At 49.0% G+C, this 21,526-nt stretch overlaps 1 protein-coding gene and 1 long non-coding RNA gene across 3 annotated transcripts in view; one reads left to right on the top strand and one right to left on the bottom strand.

Moving 5' to 3' along the window:
- Positions 1-16,700, top strand: part of LOC146025848 (uncharacterized) — a 28,586-nt gene extending 11,886 nt beyond the window's left edge. The window contains exons 2-3 of one of the 2 annotated variants that reach the window (XR_014454304.1): positions 14,257-14,347; positions 16,454-16,700. This is a non-coding gene — a long non-coding RNA (uncharacterized LOC146025848). Of the gene's footprint in view, positions 1-14,256; positions 14,348-16,263 lie in introns of both variants that reach the window. The other variant, XR_014454303.1, reaches the window with a different exon arrangement.
- The window catches only part of LHFPL4 (LHFPL tetraspan subfamily member 4), a 129,771-nt gene extending 110,083 nt beyond the window's left edge, over positions 1-19,688 (bottom strand). The window contains exon 1 of the mRNA XM_083155955.1: positions 18,394-19,688. Coding sequence (XP_083012081.1) covers positions 18,394-18,799 — 406 coding nt within the window. The 5' untranslated portion in view covers positions 18,800-19,688. The remainder of the gene's footprint in view (positions 1-18,393) is intronic.
- Between the last annotated feature and the right edge of the window lie 1,838 nt (positions 19,689-21,526).

Raw genomic sequence — 21,526 nt, 5'->3', positions numbered from 1 at the left:
GCAATACTGCAGCCGGCCATCGATAGTAATGAACTATGTGATGGATGACCATCAATACTTTTACCTTTCAATGGTCATCCATTTTCTTTGACTGACTGGCCCTTGGGCCAATCAGAACGTTGGGATGGGGCTTCATGGGTGTTAGGGGGTGGAGCTATGCTCTGTGTCCTGGCACTTTGAAAAACAAAAGCAAAACATCGGTTTTGCTGTGCCATCGATGAAGGAAACCATCTGGTTCTCCCCATCAATGGCAAAAGTATTTGACATCGTCCATAAACCATCAATGATATTGAATCATCGATGGTCGATAGCCTTCCCTACTGCAGTATACCAGGGCCATAGTACAGGCCCTGGCTGCCACAGAGTAGGAAGACCAAGTGGAGCATGCAGGCAGGGCAGCCGAGAGGTATGTTGGGCCCCGGTAAAATTTTGGGGTGTGGCCTAATCATGGGAGGCGTGACCAACTCCCACAATTAGGCCATGCCCCGAGCAGCAGCACATACCGACAGCATGTACTGTGCTCAGTCAGCATGAGCTCTCACGCTGTCAGTAAGATGCACATGCTGAGCCTGCTGTAGGTGTGTGCTGTCTGGGAGGGACAGAGTGGGGGGGGGCAGACCAGGGCCCCCGCCGGGCCCCTCCAGCAAGCCTGGGCCCGGGTAATTAGTACCTGCTCCCCCTCCCTCTCAGCTGCCCTGCATGCAGGTCCCTTCTCTCTTAAACCATCATTGGTTATATGGGGTTTGGGTAAAATCTGGACCTGGACAAGACCCCGGAATGCCGGACTGGACATCAAACTCTGCATTCCAGAGCTTGTAGTGTCCAGTCCGGGGGGTGTCCTGTCCGGGGAGACTGCCTATGACAGCTGTCACCAGGGAGAGGAGGAGGGGGAGAATAAAGCCTCCCTGCATGGTCAGGGCATGTAGCAAAATCGGTCCGGATCACACGGGGAGGCTGTAATCTCCCCTCCCCCATGTCCCTGGTGAAAGCTATCACAGGCATCCCCCGGACAAGACACCCCCGGACGGGTCAAGACCCCGGAACGCCGGACTGGACATCAAACTCTGCATTCCGGAACTTGTAGTGTCCGATCCGGCGTTCCGGTAATTACTTAGCCCTGTTATATGCGTACATCAAGTTCTCAAACTCGCAGATTCTGGTAACAAAAAAATATGATCAAACTACTAATGAATTCACCCGCATTCAAGCAGGCGCATCATTATTCCCCGAGCACTCCGGGGGCACTTGAGAAATGCATCCGAGAACCACTGGGACAAAGAACGAGTGAGATTGATCTTGCATTCAATAGCTTCATTTACCCTGCCGCCTAATTGCCATTACCTTCAAATTAAAAGCAATGTGCTTTCTGTAATTAGCTGCGGATGTTATTCCCGTGGCAGCTTTTGCACGATATTCACACACCGAGTTCTGCATTGTGTCACATTAAGTTTATTTTTTTCCCCCAACTTTCGCAAACTTTGTCCGTTCCAATCGGCACATTGCTGCGTTCTGCTCAGCCCGTGCGTCATCCTGCTCAGCTCCCCTGACCTTCTACTGAGAGTAGTCAATATCATCCCTTATCCAGCCGGACAGTGGATGGGCTTATTACGCATGACACGTCTTCCCATCGCTCTATTTACTGGCAGGTGTGTTCCAAAATGTCATTTATCTTTCCATTTGCTTTGCAAGTTCCCATACCCTTCCTATCTATCAGAAAGTGTATGGGGAGCAGGCACTTAAAATGCCAAGTCCAATTAAGATGGAGAACCGTGGTAGATTCATTAACATATTCCGTGATAAATCTGCGACCGGTGGATAATACCTACATGCAGCTAATGCTCACGTGGGGAATGTATGTATGTGGATCGGGATATGGTCTATGGGTCTAAGATGGTCGACAGTCATTAGGTCGACATCGTTAGGTCAACATACTGGAAGGTCGACAGGGGTCTAGGTGGACATGGGTTTAGGTCAACAGGGGTCTAAGTCGACAATGGACAAGGTCAACAGGTGTCTAAGTCGACACATGCGTTAAGTCAGCATTTGTTAAGTTGACAGTCAAAAGGTCAACATGGATGTTTTCACTGTTTTTCGAGCCGACGTGTTCCGACAGGCGGCATTTTCATGCACTACAGTCCACTAGGGCATGGTGCCCGAAGCATCGCGAGCGATACGAGGGGATGCGGTGCACCTAAAACTGTCCATGTTGACTGTGTCGACATTCGGGTCAAAAAACTGTCAAAAAACCCATGTCAACCTTTTGACTGTCGACCTAACCCATGTTGACCTAACGCATGTGTCGACCTAGACACCTGTTGACCTTGTCCCATGTCGACCTAGACCCCTGTCAACCATCTTATGGTTGACCCATTGATCCCAACCCTCTGAATCATCGGAGGCACATGAGCCACTGCCACCCCCCTACATACCAAGACATTGCTAAAATTCGTGCTTGTGTCAAACACAAATGGGAACAAGATAATGAGCTAAATCTCACATTTATTAAGAAACATTTTTATTAAATAATCTATAATTGATTAAACAGAATAATCGAATACAGTTGAAACTGAAATCATAGACCCATCTGCCTGGTCTTACTGTTGCCGTAGGGACAGTGTTGAGGCCTGGCCTGAGTAATCAGAGGTGTGGCCTAATGCATAGAAACCAATCAGCTTGTAGCTGTCATTTATCTAGCAAAGGCTATAAAATGGCAGAAGCTGATTGGTTGTTATGGGCAACTTCTGCACTTTATCTCTCTTGATCCATCCCCATATGTGAATCTTGAAAGGGATGTCTCTTTTCTTGGATAAATCATTCTGACTTTTTTGCCTTTAAAGAGGTGCCCACAGGGCCATGTCTAGACAATTTGGCTCCTAGTGATAATGGCATAGACATTGTAACAATCAAGTATTTGTGTGGGCCTCTCGAAAGGGGCGTGGTCTCATAACAAGGGGCTGATCTTGTTGGAATGGGTGTGGTTTTGCAGGAAAAAAAACAACATTAGGTACTCTTTACCTAGAAGGGCGCCCGTCGTGGTGATCGCGGGTACATTTATGTCTGGCCGCGACGCGACCGACGCGATGCCCGCGATTTCCCATTGAAACCCATGTTAAACATGGAAATCGCGTCGGTCGCGTCGCGGCCGGCCATAAATGTACCCGCGATGCCCGCGACGCGATGCACCCGATTTCCCATAGGAATCAATGTTAAATGGCCCGACCGACGCGATTTTACTGTTAAATGCCTCAATGGACCCGATGTGGCCATAGGAATCAATGTTAAATGGGCTACAGAGCCCAAATAGGCACAATTAACCCTTAAATGTCCCCCCAAATTTTTAACGCCACCCCACGATCCACGCCAACCCGAAGCGTGGCGAGCGCAGCGAGCCCGCGAGGGGCGGCGGTACGCGTCCTCCGACCTTTTCATGCCCTACTATCCACGTCGGCGTGGAGTTGAGAATAGAATAGTGTGGCGAGCGCAGCGAGCCACCGAGCCCGAAGCGTGGCGAGCGCAGCGAGCCCCGCGAGGGGACGCGGATACCTTCACAGGTAAACGCGTCCCCTCGCGGGCTTCACAGGTGTCCGTGGCCACGCGTGAATCTTGAAAGGGATGTCTCTTTTCTTGGATAAATCATTCTGACTTTTTTGCCTTTAAAGAGGTGCCCACAGGGCCATGTCTAGACAATTTGGCTCCTAGTGATAATGGCATAGACATTGTAACAATCAAGTATTTGTGTGGGCCTCTCGAAAGGGGCGTGGTCTCATAACAAGGGGCTGATCTTGTTGGAATGGGTGTGGTTTTGCAGGAAAAAAAACAACATTAGGTACTCTTTACCTAGAAGGGCGCCCGTCGTGGTGATCGCGGGTACATTTATGTCTGGCCGCGACGCGACCGACGCGATGCCCGCGATTTCCCATTGAAACCCATGTTAAACATGGAAATCGCGTCGGTCGCGTCGCGGCCGGCCATAAATGTACCCGCGATGCCCGCGACGCGATGCACCCGATTTCCCATAGGAATCAATGTTAAATGGCCCGACCGACGCGATTTTACTGTTAAATGCCTCAATGGACCCGATGTGGCCATAGGAATCAATGTTAAATGGGCTACAGAGCCCAAATAGGCACAATTAACCCTTAAATGTCCCCCCAAATTTTTAACGCCACCCCACGATCCACGCCAACCCGAAGCGTGGCGAGCGCAGCGAGCCCGCGAGGGGCGGCGGTACGCGTCCTCCGACCTTTTCATGCCCTACTATCCACGTCGGCGTGGAGTTGAGAATAGAATAGTGTGGCGAGCGCAGCGAGCCACCGAGCCCGAAGCGTGGCGAGCGCAGCGAGCCCCGCGAGGGGACGCGGATACCTTCACAGGTAAACGCGTCCCCTCGCGGGCTTCACAGGTGTCCGTGGCCACGCGGACACCTGTGAAGTCCGCGAAGGGACGCGTTTACCTGTGAAGGTATCCGCGTCCCCTCGCGGGGCTCGCTGCGCTCGCCACGCTTCGGGCTCGGTGGCTCGCTGCGCTCGCCACACTATTCTATTCTCAACTCCACGCCGACGTGGATAGTAGGGCATGAAAAGGTCGGAGGACGCGTACCGCCGCCCCTCGCGGGCTCGCTGCGCTCGCCACGCTTCGGGTTGGCGTGGATCGTGGGGTGGCGTTAAAAATTTGGGGGGACATTTAAGGGTTAATTGTGCCTATTTGGGCTCTGTAGCCCATTTTACATTGATTCCTATGGCCAAATCGCGGGCATTGAGGCATTTTACATGAAAATCGCGGTCAATCAGCCTTTTTAAACTTGTTCCCTATGGGAAAATCGCGGTCATCGCGGGCAGCAGATTTTTATGTACCCGCGATTTACCCGCGATATCCGCGATGACCGCGATTTTACCCCCGACGCCCGCGATTCCAATCGCTGGCGCCCTTCTAGGTAAAGAGTACCCAACATTACTCCAACTCAATAGTGCTCTTACACCATATTATGTCACACACATTAATGCCCCTAGCACCATATTATGCTTTACTCAGTAATACCCCTGATACCATATTATAGCACACACAGTAATTCCCCTTGCCCCATATTATGCATCACTAAAACCATATAATGCTTCACTCAATAATACCCCATATACCATATTTTGCCAAACACAATTATGCCCCTAGCCCCATATTAAGATAATGAGCTAAATCTCACATTTATTAAGAAACATTTTTATTAAATAATCTATAATTGATTAAACAGAATAATCGAATACAGTTGAAACTGAAATTATAGACCCATCTGCCTGGTCTTACTGTTGCCGTAGGGACAGTGTTGAGGCCTGGCCTGAGTAATCAGAGGTGTGGCCTAATGCATAGAAACCAATCAGCTTGTAGCTGTCATTTATCTAGCAAAGGCTATAAAATGGCAGAAGCTGATTGGTTGTTATGGGCAACTTCTGCACTTTATCTCTCTTGATCCATCCCCATATGTGAATCTTGAAAGGGATGTCTCTTTTCTTGGATAAATCATTCTGACTTTTTTGCCTTTAAAGAGGTGCCCACAGGGCCATGTCTAGACAATTTGGCTCCTAGTGATAATGGCATAGACATTGTAACAATCAAGTATTTGTGTGGGCCTCTCGAAAGGGGCGTGGTCTCATAACAAGGGGCTGATCTTGTTGGAATGGGTGTGGTTTTGCAGGAAAAAAAACAACATTAGGTACTCTTTACCTAGAAGGGCGCCCGTCGTGGTGATCGCGGGTACATTTATGTCTGGCCGCGACGCGACCGACGCGATGCCCGCGATTTCCCATTGAAACCCATGTTAAACATGGAAATCGCGTCGGTCGCGTCGCGGCCGGCCATAAATGTACCCGCGATGCCCGCGACGCGATGCACCCGATTTCCCATAGGAATCAATGTTAAATGGCCCGACCGACGCGATTTTACTGTTAAATGCCTCAATGGACCCGATGTGGCCATAGGAATCAATGTTAAATGGGCTACAGAGCCCAAATAGGCACAATTAACCCTTAAATGTCCCCCCAAATTTTTAACGCCACCCCACGATCCACGCCAACCCGAAGCGTGGCGAGCGCAGCGAGCCCGCGAGGGGCGGCGGTACGCGTCCTCCGACCTTTTCATGCCCTACTATCCACGTCGGCGTGGAGTTGAGAATAGAATAGTGTGGCGAGCGCAGCGAGCCACCAAACCCGAAGCGTGGCGAGCGCAGCGAGCCCCGCGAGGGGACGCGGATACCTTCACAGGTAAACGCGTCCCCTCGCGGGCTTCACAGGTGTCCGTGGCCACGCGTGAATCTTGAAAGGGATGTCTCTTTTCTTGGATAAATCATTCTGACTTTTTTGCCTTTAAAGAGGTGCCCACAGGGCCATGTCTAGACAATTTGGCTCCTAGTGATAATGGCATAGACATTGTAACAATCAAGTATTTGTGTGGGCCTCTCGAAAGGGGCGTGGTCTCATAACAAGGGGCTGATCTTGTTGGAATGGGTGTGGTTTTGCAGGAAAAAAAACAACATTAGGTACTCTTTACCTAGAAGGGCGCCCGTCGTGGTGATCGCGGGTACATTTATGTCTGGCCGCGACGCGACCGACGCGATGCCCGCGATTTCCCATTGAAACCCATGTTAAACATGGAAATCGCGTCGGTCGCGTCGCGGCCGGCCATAAATGTACCCGCGATGCCCGCGACGCGATGCACCCGATTTCCCATAGGAATCAATGTTAAATGGCCCGACCGACGCGATTTTACTGTTAAATGCCTCAATGGACCCGATGTGGCCATAGGAATCAATGTTAAATGGGCTACAGAGCCCAAATAGGCACAATTAACCCTTAAATGTCCCCCCAAATTTTTAACGCCACCCCACGATCCACGCCAACCCGAAGCGTGGCGAGCGCAGCGAGCCCGCGAGGGGCGGCGGTACGCGTCCTCCGACCTTTTCATGCCCTACTATCCACGTCGGCGTGGAGTTGAGAATAGAATAGTGTGGCGAGCGCAGCGAGCCACCGAGCCCGAAGCGTGGCGAGCGCAGCGAGCCCCGCGAGGGGACGCGGATACCTTCACAGGTAAACGCGTCCCCTCGCGGGCTTCACAGGTGTCCGTGGCCACGCGGACACCTGTGAAGTCCGCGAAGGGACGCGTTTACCTGTGAAGGTATCCGCGTCCCCTCGCGGGGCTCGCTGCGCTCGCCACGCTTCGGGCTCGGTGGCTCGCTGCGCTCGCCACACTATTCTATTCTCAACTCCACGCCGACGTGGATAGTAGGGCATGAAAAGGTCGGAGGACGCGTACCGCCGCCCCTCGCGGGCTCGCTGCGCTCGCCACGCTTCGGGTTGGCGTGGATCGTGGGGTGGCGTTAAAAATTTGGGGGGACATTTAAGGGTTAATTGTGCCTATTTGGGCTCTGTAGCCCATTTTACATTGATTCCTATGGCCAAATCGCGGGCATTGAGGCATTTTACATGAAAATCGCGGTCAATCAGCCTTTTTAAACTTGTTCCCTATGGGAAAATCGCGGTCATCGCGGGCAGCAGATTTTTATGTACCCGCGATTTACCCGCGATATCCGCGATGACCGCGATTTTACCCCCGACGCCCGCGATTCCAATCGCTGGCGCCCTTCTAGGTAAAGAGTACCCAACATTACTCCAACTCAATAGTGCTCTTACACCATATTATGTCACACACATTAATGCCCCTAGCACCATATTATGCTTTACTCAGTAATACCCCTGATACCATATTATAGCACACACAGTAATTCCCCTTGCCCCATATTATGCATCACTAAAACCATATAATGCTTCACTCAATAATACCCCATATACCATATTTTGCCAAACACAATTATGCCCCTAGCCCCATATTAAGATAATGAGCTAAATCTCACATTTATTAAGAAACATTTTTATTAAATAATCTATAATTGATTAAACAGAATAATCGAATACAGTTGAAACTGAAATCATAGACCCATCTGCCTGGTCTTACTGTTGCCGTAGGGACAGTGTTGAGGCCTGGCCTGAGTAATCAGAGGTGTGGCCTAATGCATAGAAACCAATCAGCTTGTAGCTGTCATTTATCTAGCAAAGGCTATAAAATGGCAGAAGCTGATTGGTTGTTATGGGCAACTTCTGCACTTTATCTCTCTTGATCCATCCCCATATGTGAATCTTGAAAGGGATGTCTCTTTTCTTGGATAAATCATTCTGACTTTTTTGCCTTTAAAGAGGTGCCCACAGGGCCATGTCTAGACAATTTGGCTCCTAGTGATAATGGCATAGACATTGTAACAATCAAGTATTTGTGTGGGCCTCTCGAAAGGGGCGTGGTCTCATAACAAGGGGCTGATCTTGTTGGAATGGGTGTGGTTTTGCAGGAAAAAAAACAACATTAGGTACTCTTTACCTAGAAGGGCGCCCGTCGTGGTGATCGCGGGTACATTTATGTCTGGCCGCGACGCGACCGACGCGATGCCCGCGATTTCCCATTGAAACCCATGTTAAACATGGAAATCGCGTCGGTCGCGTTGCGGCCGGCCATAAATGTACCCGCGATGCCCGCGACGCGATGCACCCGATTTCCCATAGGAATCAATGTTAAATGGCCCGACCGACGCGATTTTACTGTTAAATGCCTCAATGGACCCGATGTGGCCATAGGAATCAATGTTAAATGGGCTACAGAGCCCAAATAGGCACAATTAACCCTTAAATGTCCCCCCAAATTTTTAACGCCACCCCACGATCCACGCCAACCCGAAGCGTGGCGAGCGCAGCGAGCCCGCGAGGGGCGGCGGTACGCGTCCTCCGACCTTTTCATGCCCTACTATCCACGTCGGCGTGGAGTTGAGAATAGAATAGTGTGGCGAGCGCAGCGAGCCACCGAGCCCGAAGCGTGGCGAGCGCAGCGAGCCCCGCGAGGGGACGCGGATACCTTCACAGGTAAACGCGTCCCCTCGCGGGCTTCACAGGTGTCCGTGGCCACGCGGACACCTGTGAAGTCCGCGAAGGGACGCGTTTACCTGTGAAGGTATCCGCGTCCCCTCGCGGGGCTCGCTGCGCTCGCCACGCTTCGGGCTCGGTGGCTCGCTGCGCTCGCCACACTATTCTATTCTCAACTCCACGCCGACGTGGATAGTAGGGCATGAAAAGGTCGGAGGACGCGTACCGCCGCCCCTCGCGGGCTCGCTGCGCTCGCCACGCTTCGGGTTGGCGTGGATCGTGGGGTGGCGTTAAAAATTTGGGGGGACATTTAAGGGTTAATTGTGCCTATTTGGGCTCTGTAGCCCATTTTACATTGATTCCTATGGCCAAATCGCGGGCATTGAGGCATTTTACATGAAAATCGCGGTCAATCAGCCTTTTTAAACTTGTTCCCTATGGGAAAATCGCGGTCATCGCGGGCAGCAGATTTTTATGTACCCGCGATTTACCCGCGATATCCGCGATGACCGCGATTTTACCCCCGACGCCCGCGATTCCAATCGCTGGCGCCCTTCTAGGTAAAGAGTACCCAACATTACTCCAACTCAATAGTGCTCTTACACCATATTATGTCACACACATTAATGCCCCTAGCACCATATTATGCTTTACTCAGTAATACCCCTGATACCATATTATAGCACACACAGTAATTCCCCTTGCCCCATATTATGCATCACTAAAACCATATAATGCTTCACTCAATAATACCCCATATACCATATTTTGCCAAACACAATTATGCCCCTAGCCCCATATTAAGATAATGAGCTAAATCTCACATTTATTAAGAAACATTTTTATTAAATAATCTATAATTGATTAAACAGAATAATCGAATACAGTTGAAACTGAAATCATAGACCCATCTGCCTGGTCTTACTGTTGCCGTAGGGACAGTGTTGAGGCCTGGCCTGAGTAATCAGAGGTGTGGCCTAATGCATAGAAACCAATCAGCTTGTAGCTGTCATTTATCTAGCAAAGGCTATAAAATGGCAGAAGCTGATTGGTTGTTATGGGCAACTTCTGCACTTTATCTCTCTTGATCCATCCCCATATGTGAATCTTGAAAGGGATGTCTCTTTTCTTGGATAAATCATTCTGACTTTTTTGCCTTTAAAGAGGTGCCCACAGGGCCATGTCTAGACAATTTGGCTCCTAGTGATAATGGCATAGACATTGTAACAATCAAGTATTTGTGTGGGCCTCTCGAAAGGGGCGTGGTCTCATAACAAGGGGCTGATCTTGTTGGAATGGGTGTGGTTTTGCAGGAAAAAAAACAACATTAGGTACTCTTTACCTAGAAGGGCGCCCGTCGTGGTGATCGCGGGTACATTTATGTCTGGCCGCGACGCGACCGACGCGATGCCCGCGATTTCCCATTGAAACCCATGTTAAACATGGAAATCGCGTCGGTCGCGTTGCGGCCGGCCATAAATGTACCCGCGATGCCCGCGACGCGATGCACCCGATTTCCCATAGGAATCAATGTTAAATGGCCCGACCGACGCGATTTTACTGTTAAATGCCTCAATGGACCCGATGTGGCCATAGGAATCAATGTTAAATGGGCTACAGAGCCCAAATAGGCACAATTAACCCTTAAATGTCCCCCCAAATTTTTAACGCCACCCCACGATCCACGCCAACCCGAAGCGTGGCGAGCGCAGCGAGCCCGCGAGGGGCGGCGGTACGCGTCCTCCGACCTTTTCATGCCCTACTATCCACGTCGGCGTGGAGTTGAGAATAGAATAGTGTGGCGAGCGCAGCGAGCCACCGAGCCCGAAGCGTGGCGAGCGCAGCGAGCCCCGCGAGGAGACGCGGATACCTTCACAGGTAAACGCGTCCCCTCGCGGGCTTCACAGGTGTCCGTGGCCACGCGGACACCTGTGAAGTCCGCGAAGGGACGCGTTTACCTGTGAAGGTATCCGCGTCCCCTCGCGGGGCTCGCTGCGCTCGCCACGCTTCGGGCTCGGTGGCTCGCTGCGCTCGCCACACTATTCTATTCTCAACTCCACGCCGACGTGGATAGTAGGGCATGAAAAGGTCGGAGGACGCGTACCGCCGCCCCTCGCGGGCTCGCTGCGCTCGCCACGCTTCGGGTTGGCGTGGATCGTGGGGTGGCGTTAAAAATTTGGGGGGACATTTAAGGGTTAATTGTGCCTATTTGGGCTCTGTAGCCCATTTTACATTGATTCCTATGGCCAAATCGCGGGCATTGAGGCATTTTACATGAAAATCGCGGTCAATCAGCCTTTTTAAACTTGTTCCCTATGGGAAAATCGCGGTCATCGCGGGCAGCAGATTTTTATGTACCCGCGATTTACCCGCGATATCCGCGATTTTACCCCCGACGCCCGCGATTCCAATCGCTGGCGCCCTTCTAGGTAAAGAGTACCCAACATTACTCCAACTCAATAGTGCTCTTACACCATATTATGTCACACACATTAATGCCCCTAGCACCATATTATGCTTTACTCAGTAATACCCCTGATACCATATTATAGCACACACAGTAATTCCCCTTGCCCCATATTATGCATCACTAAAACCATATAATGCTTCACTCAATAATACCCCATATACCATATTTTGCCAAACACAATTATGCCCCTAGCCCCATATTATGCCTCACACAGTTATGTACCTTACAAAGTATGCCACACTACCTAGTCTTTAGTAAATCTCCAATCCAAAATGTCCGTCTCCTCTAGCATCCTTCACAGGTGTCTCCTATGAGGTGGCGGCCATTTTGGGAGGGACCTTTTTTAACAGTATTCCATTCAGACGGCTAGACTGGTAGCAGTCCTCCATGATATGATGCACCTCTGCATCCACTGGCTGGCAGACGGGGGACCTTGCGTGTGTCCCCTGCACTAGGCCCCATATATCTGGTAGATCTAGCTGTAATCCAGGAGAAGCCTTCTCTCCGACAGTGCCAGGCTCACTGATTCACTCAACTGTGCCTGTGACGGAGAAATGGGAACGCAGGAGGCATGTGGTATAGCAGGTTGACAATGTCTTGGTCAACCCAAAAAGGTCAACATGCATACTGTTGACCTTTGACCTACTGGAAAAGGTCATCTTAAGCAAAAGTCTGACATGGAAAAGGTCAACACAGGAAAAGGTTGACGTATGTTTTTTTCCCCCACTTTTTTGGGTGTCAATGTCGACACATGAGTCTGGGACAGTTACCGTTCCAAATCTATGTGCATGGTAAAGTACGAAAAAGTCAAATAAAACTCATGTCCCCTTAGCCATGTTGACAGACTGTTTGTGTTGACCCTTGACAATGTTGACCATAGGTATGTAGACCATATATTTTTGACCTAGATATTGTCTGTCAGCCGTCCGTATACTACCACCAATATGAGCACCAACAAGTCCTCATTTTTAGGCCAGGCAAAGAACTAGGCCACATTGCTTTTGTCATAGGCAAATGCAGGGGGGTTTCTGGTTGCTCAGAAATCCCCTCCTCTTGGCAAGTGGCTCGAACGATGACAATAGTAATGGTATATGGTATGATTACAAGAGCTGCCACCACATCATGCAGTGTAAGGGACAGAGCAGAGCTGCTGCACATGCCCAGTGCATTCTCCCAAGATTGCTGTGTGTGTGGATCTGAGGGGTAGATTTATGAAGCAGTGATAAGGGAGGAGAAGTGATAAAGTGCCTGGTACTTTATCACTGGCCAATCAGCTTCTGACTGTTAAGTTACAGACTGGGTTTAAATAGGAGCTGATTGGCCGGTGACAAATTACCAGCCACTGTATCACTTCTCCTCCCTTATCACTGCTTCATAAATCTACCCCTGAGTCCTCAGTCAGGGCACTGGACCAGAGAGCAGCTACCAGGAAGAAGAGACAGGAGACTTACCATGAGGTGGGAGAATGTGTGCTTATAAAATGTTTGTGTATTTATTTGTTATGGTATGTTTAACCTTTTCCTGACCACTTATTTATATTATTTAAATAGGTTTGATACAGCCTATACTATGGACCATCTACAGCAGGGATGGGGAACCTTTGGCCCTCCAGCTGTTGTTGAACTACGCATCCCAGCATGTCCTGCTTTGTTATTTGGCCTCGTGCCTCAGTGATGTCACTTGTCCACCGGCCCACAAAATAACCCCGCCCCCCCTCACACACACCCACCCAGTGTATAGGCAAACCCATCAGTATAAAGCATCAACCAGGAGACATCTCAGTGTGACTAACGATCCAGCACGAATAAGGAACTGATCATCTCATAACGGTGATAATCAGTGTCTGCTGCTTCCCTCTGAAAGCTGCGTCTTTCTATCTGAGAAGATGTAATTAAATCTGCATTTGTAAACACCTCTATGATTCATAAGGTGCCAACAAAAGTGTTCGGATAGGTAGCGATTGCGTCTAGCTGTTACTAGGCCTGGATTGTGTGTTACAGTAGAGACATCTGAGGCGAGCGGCAGTTTAACTCATCAGACACCAAAGACATGTAAATAAAAGAGGGAGCAGGGACCTACGAGGTTTTTCTAAGTCACACTCAGAGCTGCGCAATTTGCAGCTTTGCGCGTGCTTGAAACGCCGCCTGCGTGAACGCCGGCCCCTCCCTCGCACGCCGAGTTCCCCCGCATGGGTGCGAATGGATCTTTAGCATAGACATCCATGCGTGGAGGAAATCATTCCAATCATCAAATGATTTATAAGGTGGACACAAATTTAAGAGACTCTCTGGTGTCTTAGATCCGCGGGCTACCTGTACGGGAAGAGGGCGGGCAACTGAAATCCGGTGACATCAGCTGCCCGCTCCCCGCACCCGCGTCATGGCTGCATTAGCAGGGGAACGCCCAACAGTTTCATGGGAATGCCATGAAGCACTGGGCGTCCCCATGGGTGCAGCCTGTCGCCGCCACCCCACACCCCCCGCCTGCACTGCTAGGTGTGAATGGGATGGCAAATAACCCATTCGCTGTGCCAGCTCATGCCAAGCACCTGCACATGTGCATAATTGCTTATGGGCATGCACTAAACATCGCTACCCCGTGTGAACGCACGGGGGGGGAGCGACCAAATCTGAATCACCCCCCTAGTACAAACTTTCCCCTTGATTTTCAAATAATTTTCATATCAGTTATGTAAAGGACCAGGGACTGATATGCTTGTTCTAATGACCAGGGGAGGCCAAACTCGGGCATCAGCACCGAACAAAGGTCACGTTTTCCAGGTCATCCTTCAAGAGCACTGTGTATTACCAACTATCACATTTTTTAAATCCCCAGGTGACCTGAAAAAGACATGAACTATGTGGGGTCCTAAGGACAGAGTATCAGAACCTGTGGTCTAGAAGATGTACAGTAAGTGTCCTCTTATGTAAGTACTGTTCTAGAGATTCTCCCCATCTATGACAGAGAGCAAAGCTGATACTGGGACATATGCGTAGCCCTGTCCACCCAAAAAGACCTGCATAGGTCCACCCCCTTCCCTTATTGGCCCACTTTGTCCCTCCTCCCAGCCAGTTGGAGCCACTGCACGTTTGGTGGTGATGGGGTAATCCACTGATGATTGCTCATCAATAATATCCTGCCATTGAAATGAACCACCAATAGTACCATCAATGTAGACAATCAATTATAGACCCTTTGATGGGGTATAATGGCCATTCCTATGCTTAACTCATGCACTTACTCTAGCCCTGAAGATGAGGCCTAATTATCAGTCAGTCACAGGGGAGAATAATAAGACACATTAAGATTTAGTGTCTTATGAGAGAGTGTTGCTGATACCGGTTGTTAATAGGGACACAGATTCGCTGATAGAAGGGGTCAGATTTTAGCTAGATAACCTACAGTTGCCATTGGGCCCATGCAAGTTTTGATTGTCCGTCCGGTGGTGGTGTCTTAAGATGCACAAAGCGGTATTCCAGCGTCTGAGGATGCTAAATGTGGCATATGTGTAAATGATGGATAAGCTCTACTATTGGGCTCAGAAAATAAAGGGGTGATCTGCAGTCTGGATGCGCCCATCGATGAGCGGCAATCCGTTGGTGAATTGGAGACATAAAGTATGTAAAAAAAGTCCCAATATGGTATTTTTAGACATCTTTCATATCCCTGTTCCCCCCAACACCACCATCAGGGGATTGCCCCAATACATCGCAGTTGTATGCACCCCTTTAATCTCCCTCTCACCATTCAGTGTAAGTGATTACAAATAGTTCTTTCTGTAGAAGAAATACATAGATATCTGTGATTTGCCAAAATGTCCTCATGAGTCAGATTAAGGGAATATTCAATCCCCAACGTTATTTCCGTCAGGGCAAATAGCGGCGGGCGCCTATTCAGTGCTGTTGTTCTCGACCGCAATGAACAGGCAGCTCATCAGAACGGACCCGACTTTAAAAGCAATCATGCCCGTTTAGCCAAAAACAGCTGTGGATTGACGAGATCAAGGGCGGATCTCAACAATCCAGGGCCGTTTTCGCAGACATGCCTCTTTTAGACGATTGGCGGGCGGGACATTGAATCCCACCTGCAGATAAACTGACAAGTGGACCAAAAACGGGCCAGGGTCCCGACTGTCAGGATGTACCGACAGTCGGAACACGGGATTGAATACCCCCCGAGTTGCAAAAAGGTAATATTCATAATGATGGGTTGATTTAATTGAGTGAAGCCCCAAAAACTAGAGCGGTGAAATGCGTGTAGTTCTGACATCAGCCTCACACACACACAGTAGGACAGGGGTGGTCAAACCGGTCCTCGAGATCTACCAGCGGTCCACATTTTCCAGATCACCTAGCTGGTGCACAGCTGTAGTCATTACTAACTGTCACATTCCCCAGATCACCTAGCTGGTGCACAGCTGTAGTCATTACTAACTGTCACATTCCCCAGACCACCTAGCTGGTGCACAGCTGTAGTCATTACTAACTGTCACATTTTAAAACCTGCTGCATTCATTCCTACTATAGATCCACAGGTTGCCTGGAAAACATGCACTGTTGGTAGATCTTGAGGGCAGGTTTGGCCACCCCTGCAGTAGGGTAACGACACATTGTGCATTTTAATACATGGACTAAAATGTGTATTTTATGGGAAAACCTGGGTTGATTTAGGAGTAATGAAGGCTGCTATTGCTTCCATTACAAAAGCATATCACGGGCAACACCCTTATATTACCACGGGCCTCACCCTCATATTACCACGGGCCTCGCCCTTATAGTACCTTTATTTAAGGTCAACCCCAAAGCCGACTATATTTCGAAGTTTAAAACTGTTTTGATCTAGGGATCCTGTGTTCCTTGTCACTTGTTGAATTATGAATCCCATGATGCTTTTCTTCAATAGAGGAGAGGAACGAAGACTGTAAACAGTAAAACTCTGGCAGCTGTTGCTGAGCGTTTTGTACTTGGCACAATTGCCGTGCCCCTCACTCTGCCTTCTGTTGGATTTCAGACCTTTGTTTGTCCCCTTACAGCTTTCTGTTATGCCTGTCTTTATTCTGTTCTGTGACATAAACACAACCTCCCTTCTGCTGAGAGTCTACGTTATCCTCATCTTTACTGGATCCTCACATTTCCCAACTGTATACTATAATGGTATAGAGAAACCAGACAAAATGGAGTGGAGACCATTGAACGGACTCATGCTGAAAGGCTGGATTTCCCATTTAGAACTCCATTTGCAGTAAATGCACTTTTTGCTTAAATTGTTCATTAAAAATGTATGTGTGTATGCATTCTCTGTCTGAGTCATTACAGCACTTTGGGTCTTTGCACAGAAATATATATAGAGAGGATGATTATATTTTGTACTTGATCCAACTGCAATGTAAGACACCGATCCTCTCTATAGTTACCAACATTCTAACACAATTGCAAGGTACAGTATCCTTGGCAGTTGTATCTACCTGGCAAAATTGGGGTGCTAATCTGGGACCCTTGGCGTACTATGCACCCCACAAACAAGGCCAGTGGCATGATCAAATAACAATGGCATTGTATAATAAATGATCCCCATTGGGGAATGATAACTTTTGCAATGTACAGTATAAGACAGGGTTTTTTCTAATCACGGCACCCTAGAGTATCAGAATTTTTCCACGGCACCCCTAGGCCCCAAAAAATATATATTAAATTAAGTAGATTGTGTTTATATGTGCTTCTTAGGTTCAGTTATGTGGTAAAGGGTAGGATTTGGTTCTGATTGTACACATTATTATGATTGGCAGCCACCAGCACTGGTTTTGTCCAGTAATAATTGATCATAAATAATTTGAATTGGTCCTGGACGACCAACCTGTGGCACCCCTACAAATGTCACCCCAGGGAGCCTAGGCGCACAGTTTGGGAACCACAATAAGATCAGATATTGAGAAGTGAGAGTGGGGTGCAGAACAATAAATATGGTACAAAGCAATTGATCAATAATGAAGACCAGAGACACTTATTAATGAATATAGACTATATATACACTTAAGTTTGATTTTCTTACACTTGAAATAGATCAAAGTGATTCAATTGAAATGTGTATCAATCTGTTGAATATCATGATGACAATTCAGTTGAATATCAAAATCTAAATAGAATTCTATATGAACCCTGAGCCACACATGGGAAATATTTCAAGAGCATGGACTGTATGAAGTCAGTAAATCTCTTTCGCCGTACAATCTGCTGCAAATTCACATGTTTGTTACATAACAGAGACCAAAAAAATATGTGGATAAAAAAAATATGAGCAGCCCTACTGGTGCCTACCGGGTCTATGCCTGTAATTAATTAGTGCTGCTGTATATGCTACAGTATACAGCATTTTATATCACACAAAGCCCTCATAAGGTATTACCCCGTGTACAGTATTACATACATCTCCAATGTGCTATTTTTAGGTTAGCCAAGGTTCCCTCCTGCAGCCAAGAGGCTTTTCCCTGTCTGTTATTCTACTCTTATTAAAATAGGATCCACATACACCCCAGTGGATGGGTAATGCCTTGTTATTAAATTCCATTCCGCTCTTCTAATTCCTATATATTCCTCCACCTGAAGCTGTATCTAGCATTCTACTGCTGCATCCACAGCTGTATGACTAATAACTATGCCCAGACACAGGGCAGGGAAACTTGCAGTGTTGCTAGGCATTGACCCTACAAAAGAGACTCCTATTATCAGACCCATCAGTCACCCACCAGCACATTTGGGAAACTCAACTTCTAGCAAAAAAAAAAAAAACCCCATACAGTGAGAACTTATAGACACCAATAGTAGACAGCAGTGAAATAATAGATACAAAGACATTAGTAATACCCATAAAACAGGCAGAGGTGGCTGGTGTAACCCATTAAATGCCAGACTCTGCATCTATACAGTAGGTCGCCCCCATTCTTTCATGGCTGCATCCAAATCCCCCCCACGTTACCTGCAAACAGCTGCATCCAAGCGCAGATCTTGTACACAGTGGCCGTGTTGCAGAAGAAGAACAGGGCAAAGCAGGTGATGCAGCCCAGGATCAGCACCATGGACAGCAGCACGAAGAACGCGGCCGCTTTGAAGGCTCCAGAGGGGATGGTGCTGAAATCTGTGAAGGATCCTCTGCAGGTGAACTCTCTGTTGGCAGCTCCATTGCCCACACAGTAGTGGAAGAGCCCAAAGTAGCCCGGCTTAGGTGTGTTGACACTATCCCCTATCCAGTAGGGTTGGATAAAGACCACCACGTTAATGATGGCAAAGCAGATAGTGAAGATAGCCCATAGGACACCTATGGCTCTGGAGTTCCTCATGTAATTGTCATGGTAGATCTTGGAGGCTTCTTGGGAAGGCAACATCTTGGCTGGGGCTCAGTTGTCCTCTGCACAATGTAGACTAAGAAACCTTGCGGACCCTTCTTGCAGCCCCCCTATGGAAAGTCCTTATGGAGAGTGTCCTCCTGCCCATGCACCCTCAGCCTGGGCATGCAGTAGGGGGTGGGGGGGAAGGGGGGCAGAGGGTAACCCCAAGCTGGGCACTAGTACACGACTCCAGCAGAGAGACAGATCGTGGTGCTCAGCCAGCTAATCAGAGAGAACAGAGTCCCCGGGAGCAACATTTGCCTCTTAGACAGAATGAGATGGAGGGAAGAGGTGCCTGCAATTGCAAAGCTGAGGATGAGTGGGGCTCAGTGCGGGGACGCTGCAGAACCAGGCCATTTGCAGAGAGGAGATAGCGGTGTTAAAGAAACGGCAGAGACTTGGCTGACTCCATCCCACCCTGCAGCTGCTGGGACTCCATCTTTGCTGTGTGTCGGCTCCTTGTGTTGCCTGCTTGCGCGCCGCCGCGCCTCTGCGCGCTCCCGCGGCAATGCAGATTTGGGAAGAAGAAGCAGAGGGCTCTCAGGTGCCACCCGGTTTCTGATCAGGGCAGTTGCATTGGTGACTCTGCAATAAATGGACAAGGCAGCTGCAGATATCATCCAAACTGCAGGAGACGGCAATGAATCATTGCTCCCATCTGGTGGAATGATGCTAGTGATAATAATATTCCTGCTGTGTCTGGTGGGGGAAGGGGGGGGGGGGGGATGGGGGTAATTACAGCATGGAGTCTCCCATGGTTATTTATATAGGCTGAGGAGACTATGAGAACAAGGCAATGGCTCTCCCCAGCCTAAGCTGTGTGCTGTACAAGGCATTCCTCAGACATCCCTCTCACACTGCCTGCTGCTGCTGCTGCCCTGCCACACTGGTGATGTGATGTGATATATGCCCACTAGGGGCCAGGACAGACCACTCATCCTGTTCATCTTCATTAGACATAAATACATAGATTTTCACTCCAGCGTCTGACAGATATTACATCACTATGTACAGTGTATAGGAGCATGCACCACCTTAAGCATGTATATATACATAGTGCTATTGTGGTGACATCACACATGGGCGTGCTGTTCATATTGTCTGGTGTAATCAGTTATTATCTTCTATATATTCCTATTTCCATGCCAGGTGCTGTAGGAAGGGTGCTATGGTCATGTATTTTACCCCTAATGGCTTAAATAGAGTTTATTATCTTATTATGGGATACCGTCGTATTGTCGACCCAACTTAGGTCGACAGCCATTAGGTTGACACCGTTGGGTCGACAGGCAACTAGGTCGACAGGGTTCTAGGTGGACAGGTGTCTTGGTCGACATGGGACAAGGTCAACATGGTTTTAGGTCGAGAAATGCGTTAGGTCGACATGGTTTTAGGTCGACAGGTCGACGTGGGTTTTTTCACTGTTTTTTGAGCCGACATGTGCCGAGAGGTGGTATTTCATGCCCTACCATCTACTAGGGCGTGGTGGGAGAATAAAATAGTGTGCCGAGCGCAGCGAGGGGCCGTGCCCGAAGCATTGCGAGTGAAGCAAGCAATACAAGGGGCTGCGGTTGACTTCCACCTGTGTCCATGTCGACCGTGTCGACATTCGGGTAAAAAAAGGGAAAAAACGCGTCGACCTCGCAACCTGTCGACCGAAAGTCACGTCGACCTAACTCATTTGTCGACCTAAACCCATGTTGACATTGCCCCATGTCGACCTTCTCCCATGTCGACCTAGAACCCTGTCGACCTAGTTGCCTGTCGACCCAGCGGTGTCAACTTAATGACTGTCAACCTAAGTTGGGTCGACAATATGATCCACACCCCTTATTATAACATTAAAGTGGAAACAGATGTATATTGGGGCTGATTCGGGGCTGCTTGTTGAGCAGTGAATTCGGCCCCGTCTCTGATGTTGGGGGACTGCAAATGCTCATAGGCGCTAATGGCATGTGCAAACCCCAGCAGCGATGGCTTTCCATGAAATGTACACTTGCCAGGCAGAGGGGTGTTCCGGGGTGGGCATCCTGCGTATCATGGGCGTGGCCACAAAAATGGTGGGCTCGCACATAAAAACGCTGCCTGCTTCCGATTCGCTGAAGAATGTTCGGCTGAAACGTTAGACCTGGCTGACTTTCGGCTGCGAACAGAGGAAAAATCATTTGATAGTGAGTAACCATATGGGGTCCCTTGGGACCTACTGGGCCCTAGGAAGGTGCCTAGGTTGCCTGTGGAAAATCCACCTCTGTTTCCCATGTGCATGAGGCAGTGACCTGTGACCACCCATGCCACTGATTTACAGAAGGTTCTGCCTGTTCCACCATTACGACATTCAAACATGCACTGATGCAAAAGAAACAAATAAAGCATAGTTACCTCCCCTCCCTGACATAGCAGCAATCTCCCTCTCTCACTCATTAGTCTAGCAATCTCCCTCATGTCACCCTGCCCACATTACACTCTTACATCATAGTTACCTCCCCTCCTGCATTCTGCCGGAGACTCCCTGACATAGCAGCAATCTCCCTCTCTCCCTCATTAGTCTAGCAATCTCCCTCATGTCACCTAGCCCACATTACACTATTACATCATAGTTACCTCCCCTCCTGCATTCTGCGGGAGACTCCCTGACATAGCAGCAATCTCCCTCTCTCCCTCATTAGTCTAGCAATCTCCCTCATGTCACCTAGCCCACATTACACAGTTGCATCATAGTTACCT

This window comes from Crinia signifera, chromosome 8 (assembly GCF_055691185.1).
Source record: "Crinia signifera chromosome 8, ASM5569118v1, whole genome shotgun sequence".
NCBI classification, from domain to species: Eukaryota; Metazoa; Chordata; class Amphibia; order Anura; family Myobatrachidae; genus Crinia; species Crinia signifera.
Note: the sequence above shows the minus strand (reverse complement) of the source record. Positions and strands in the feature narration are given on the sequence as shown.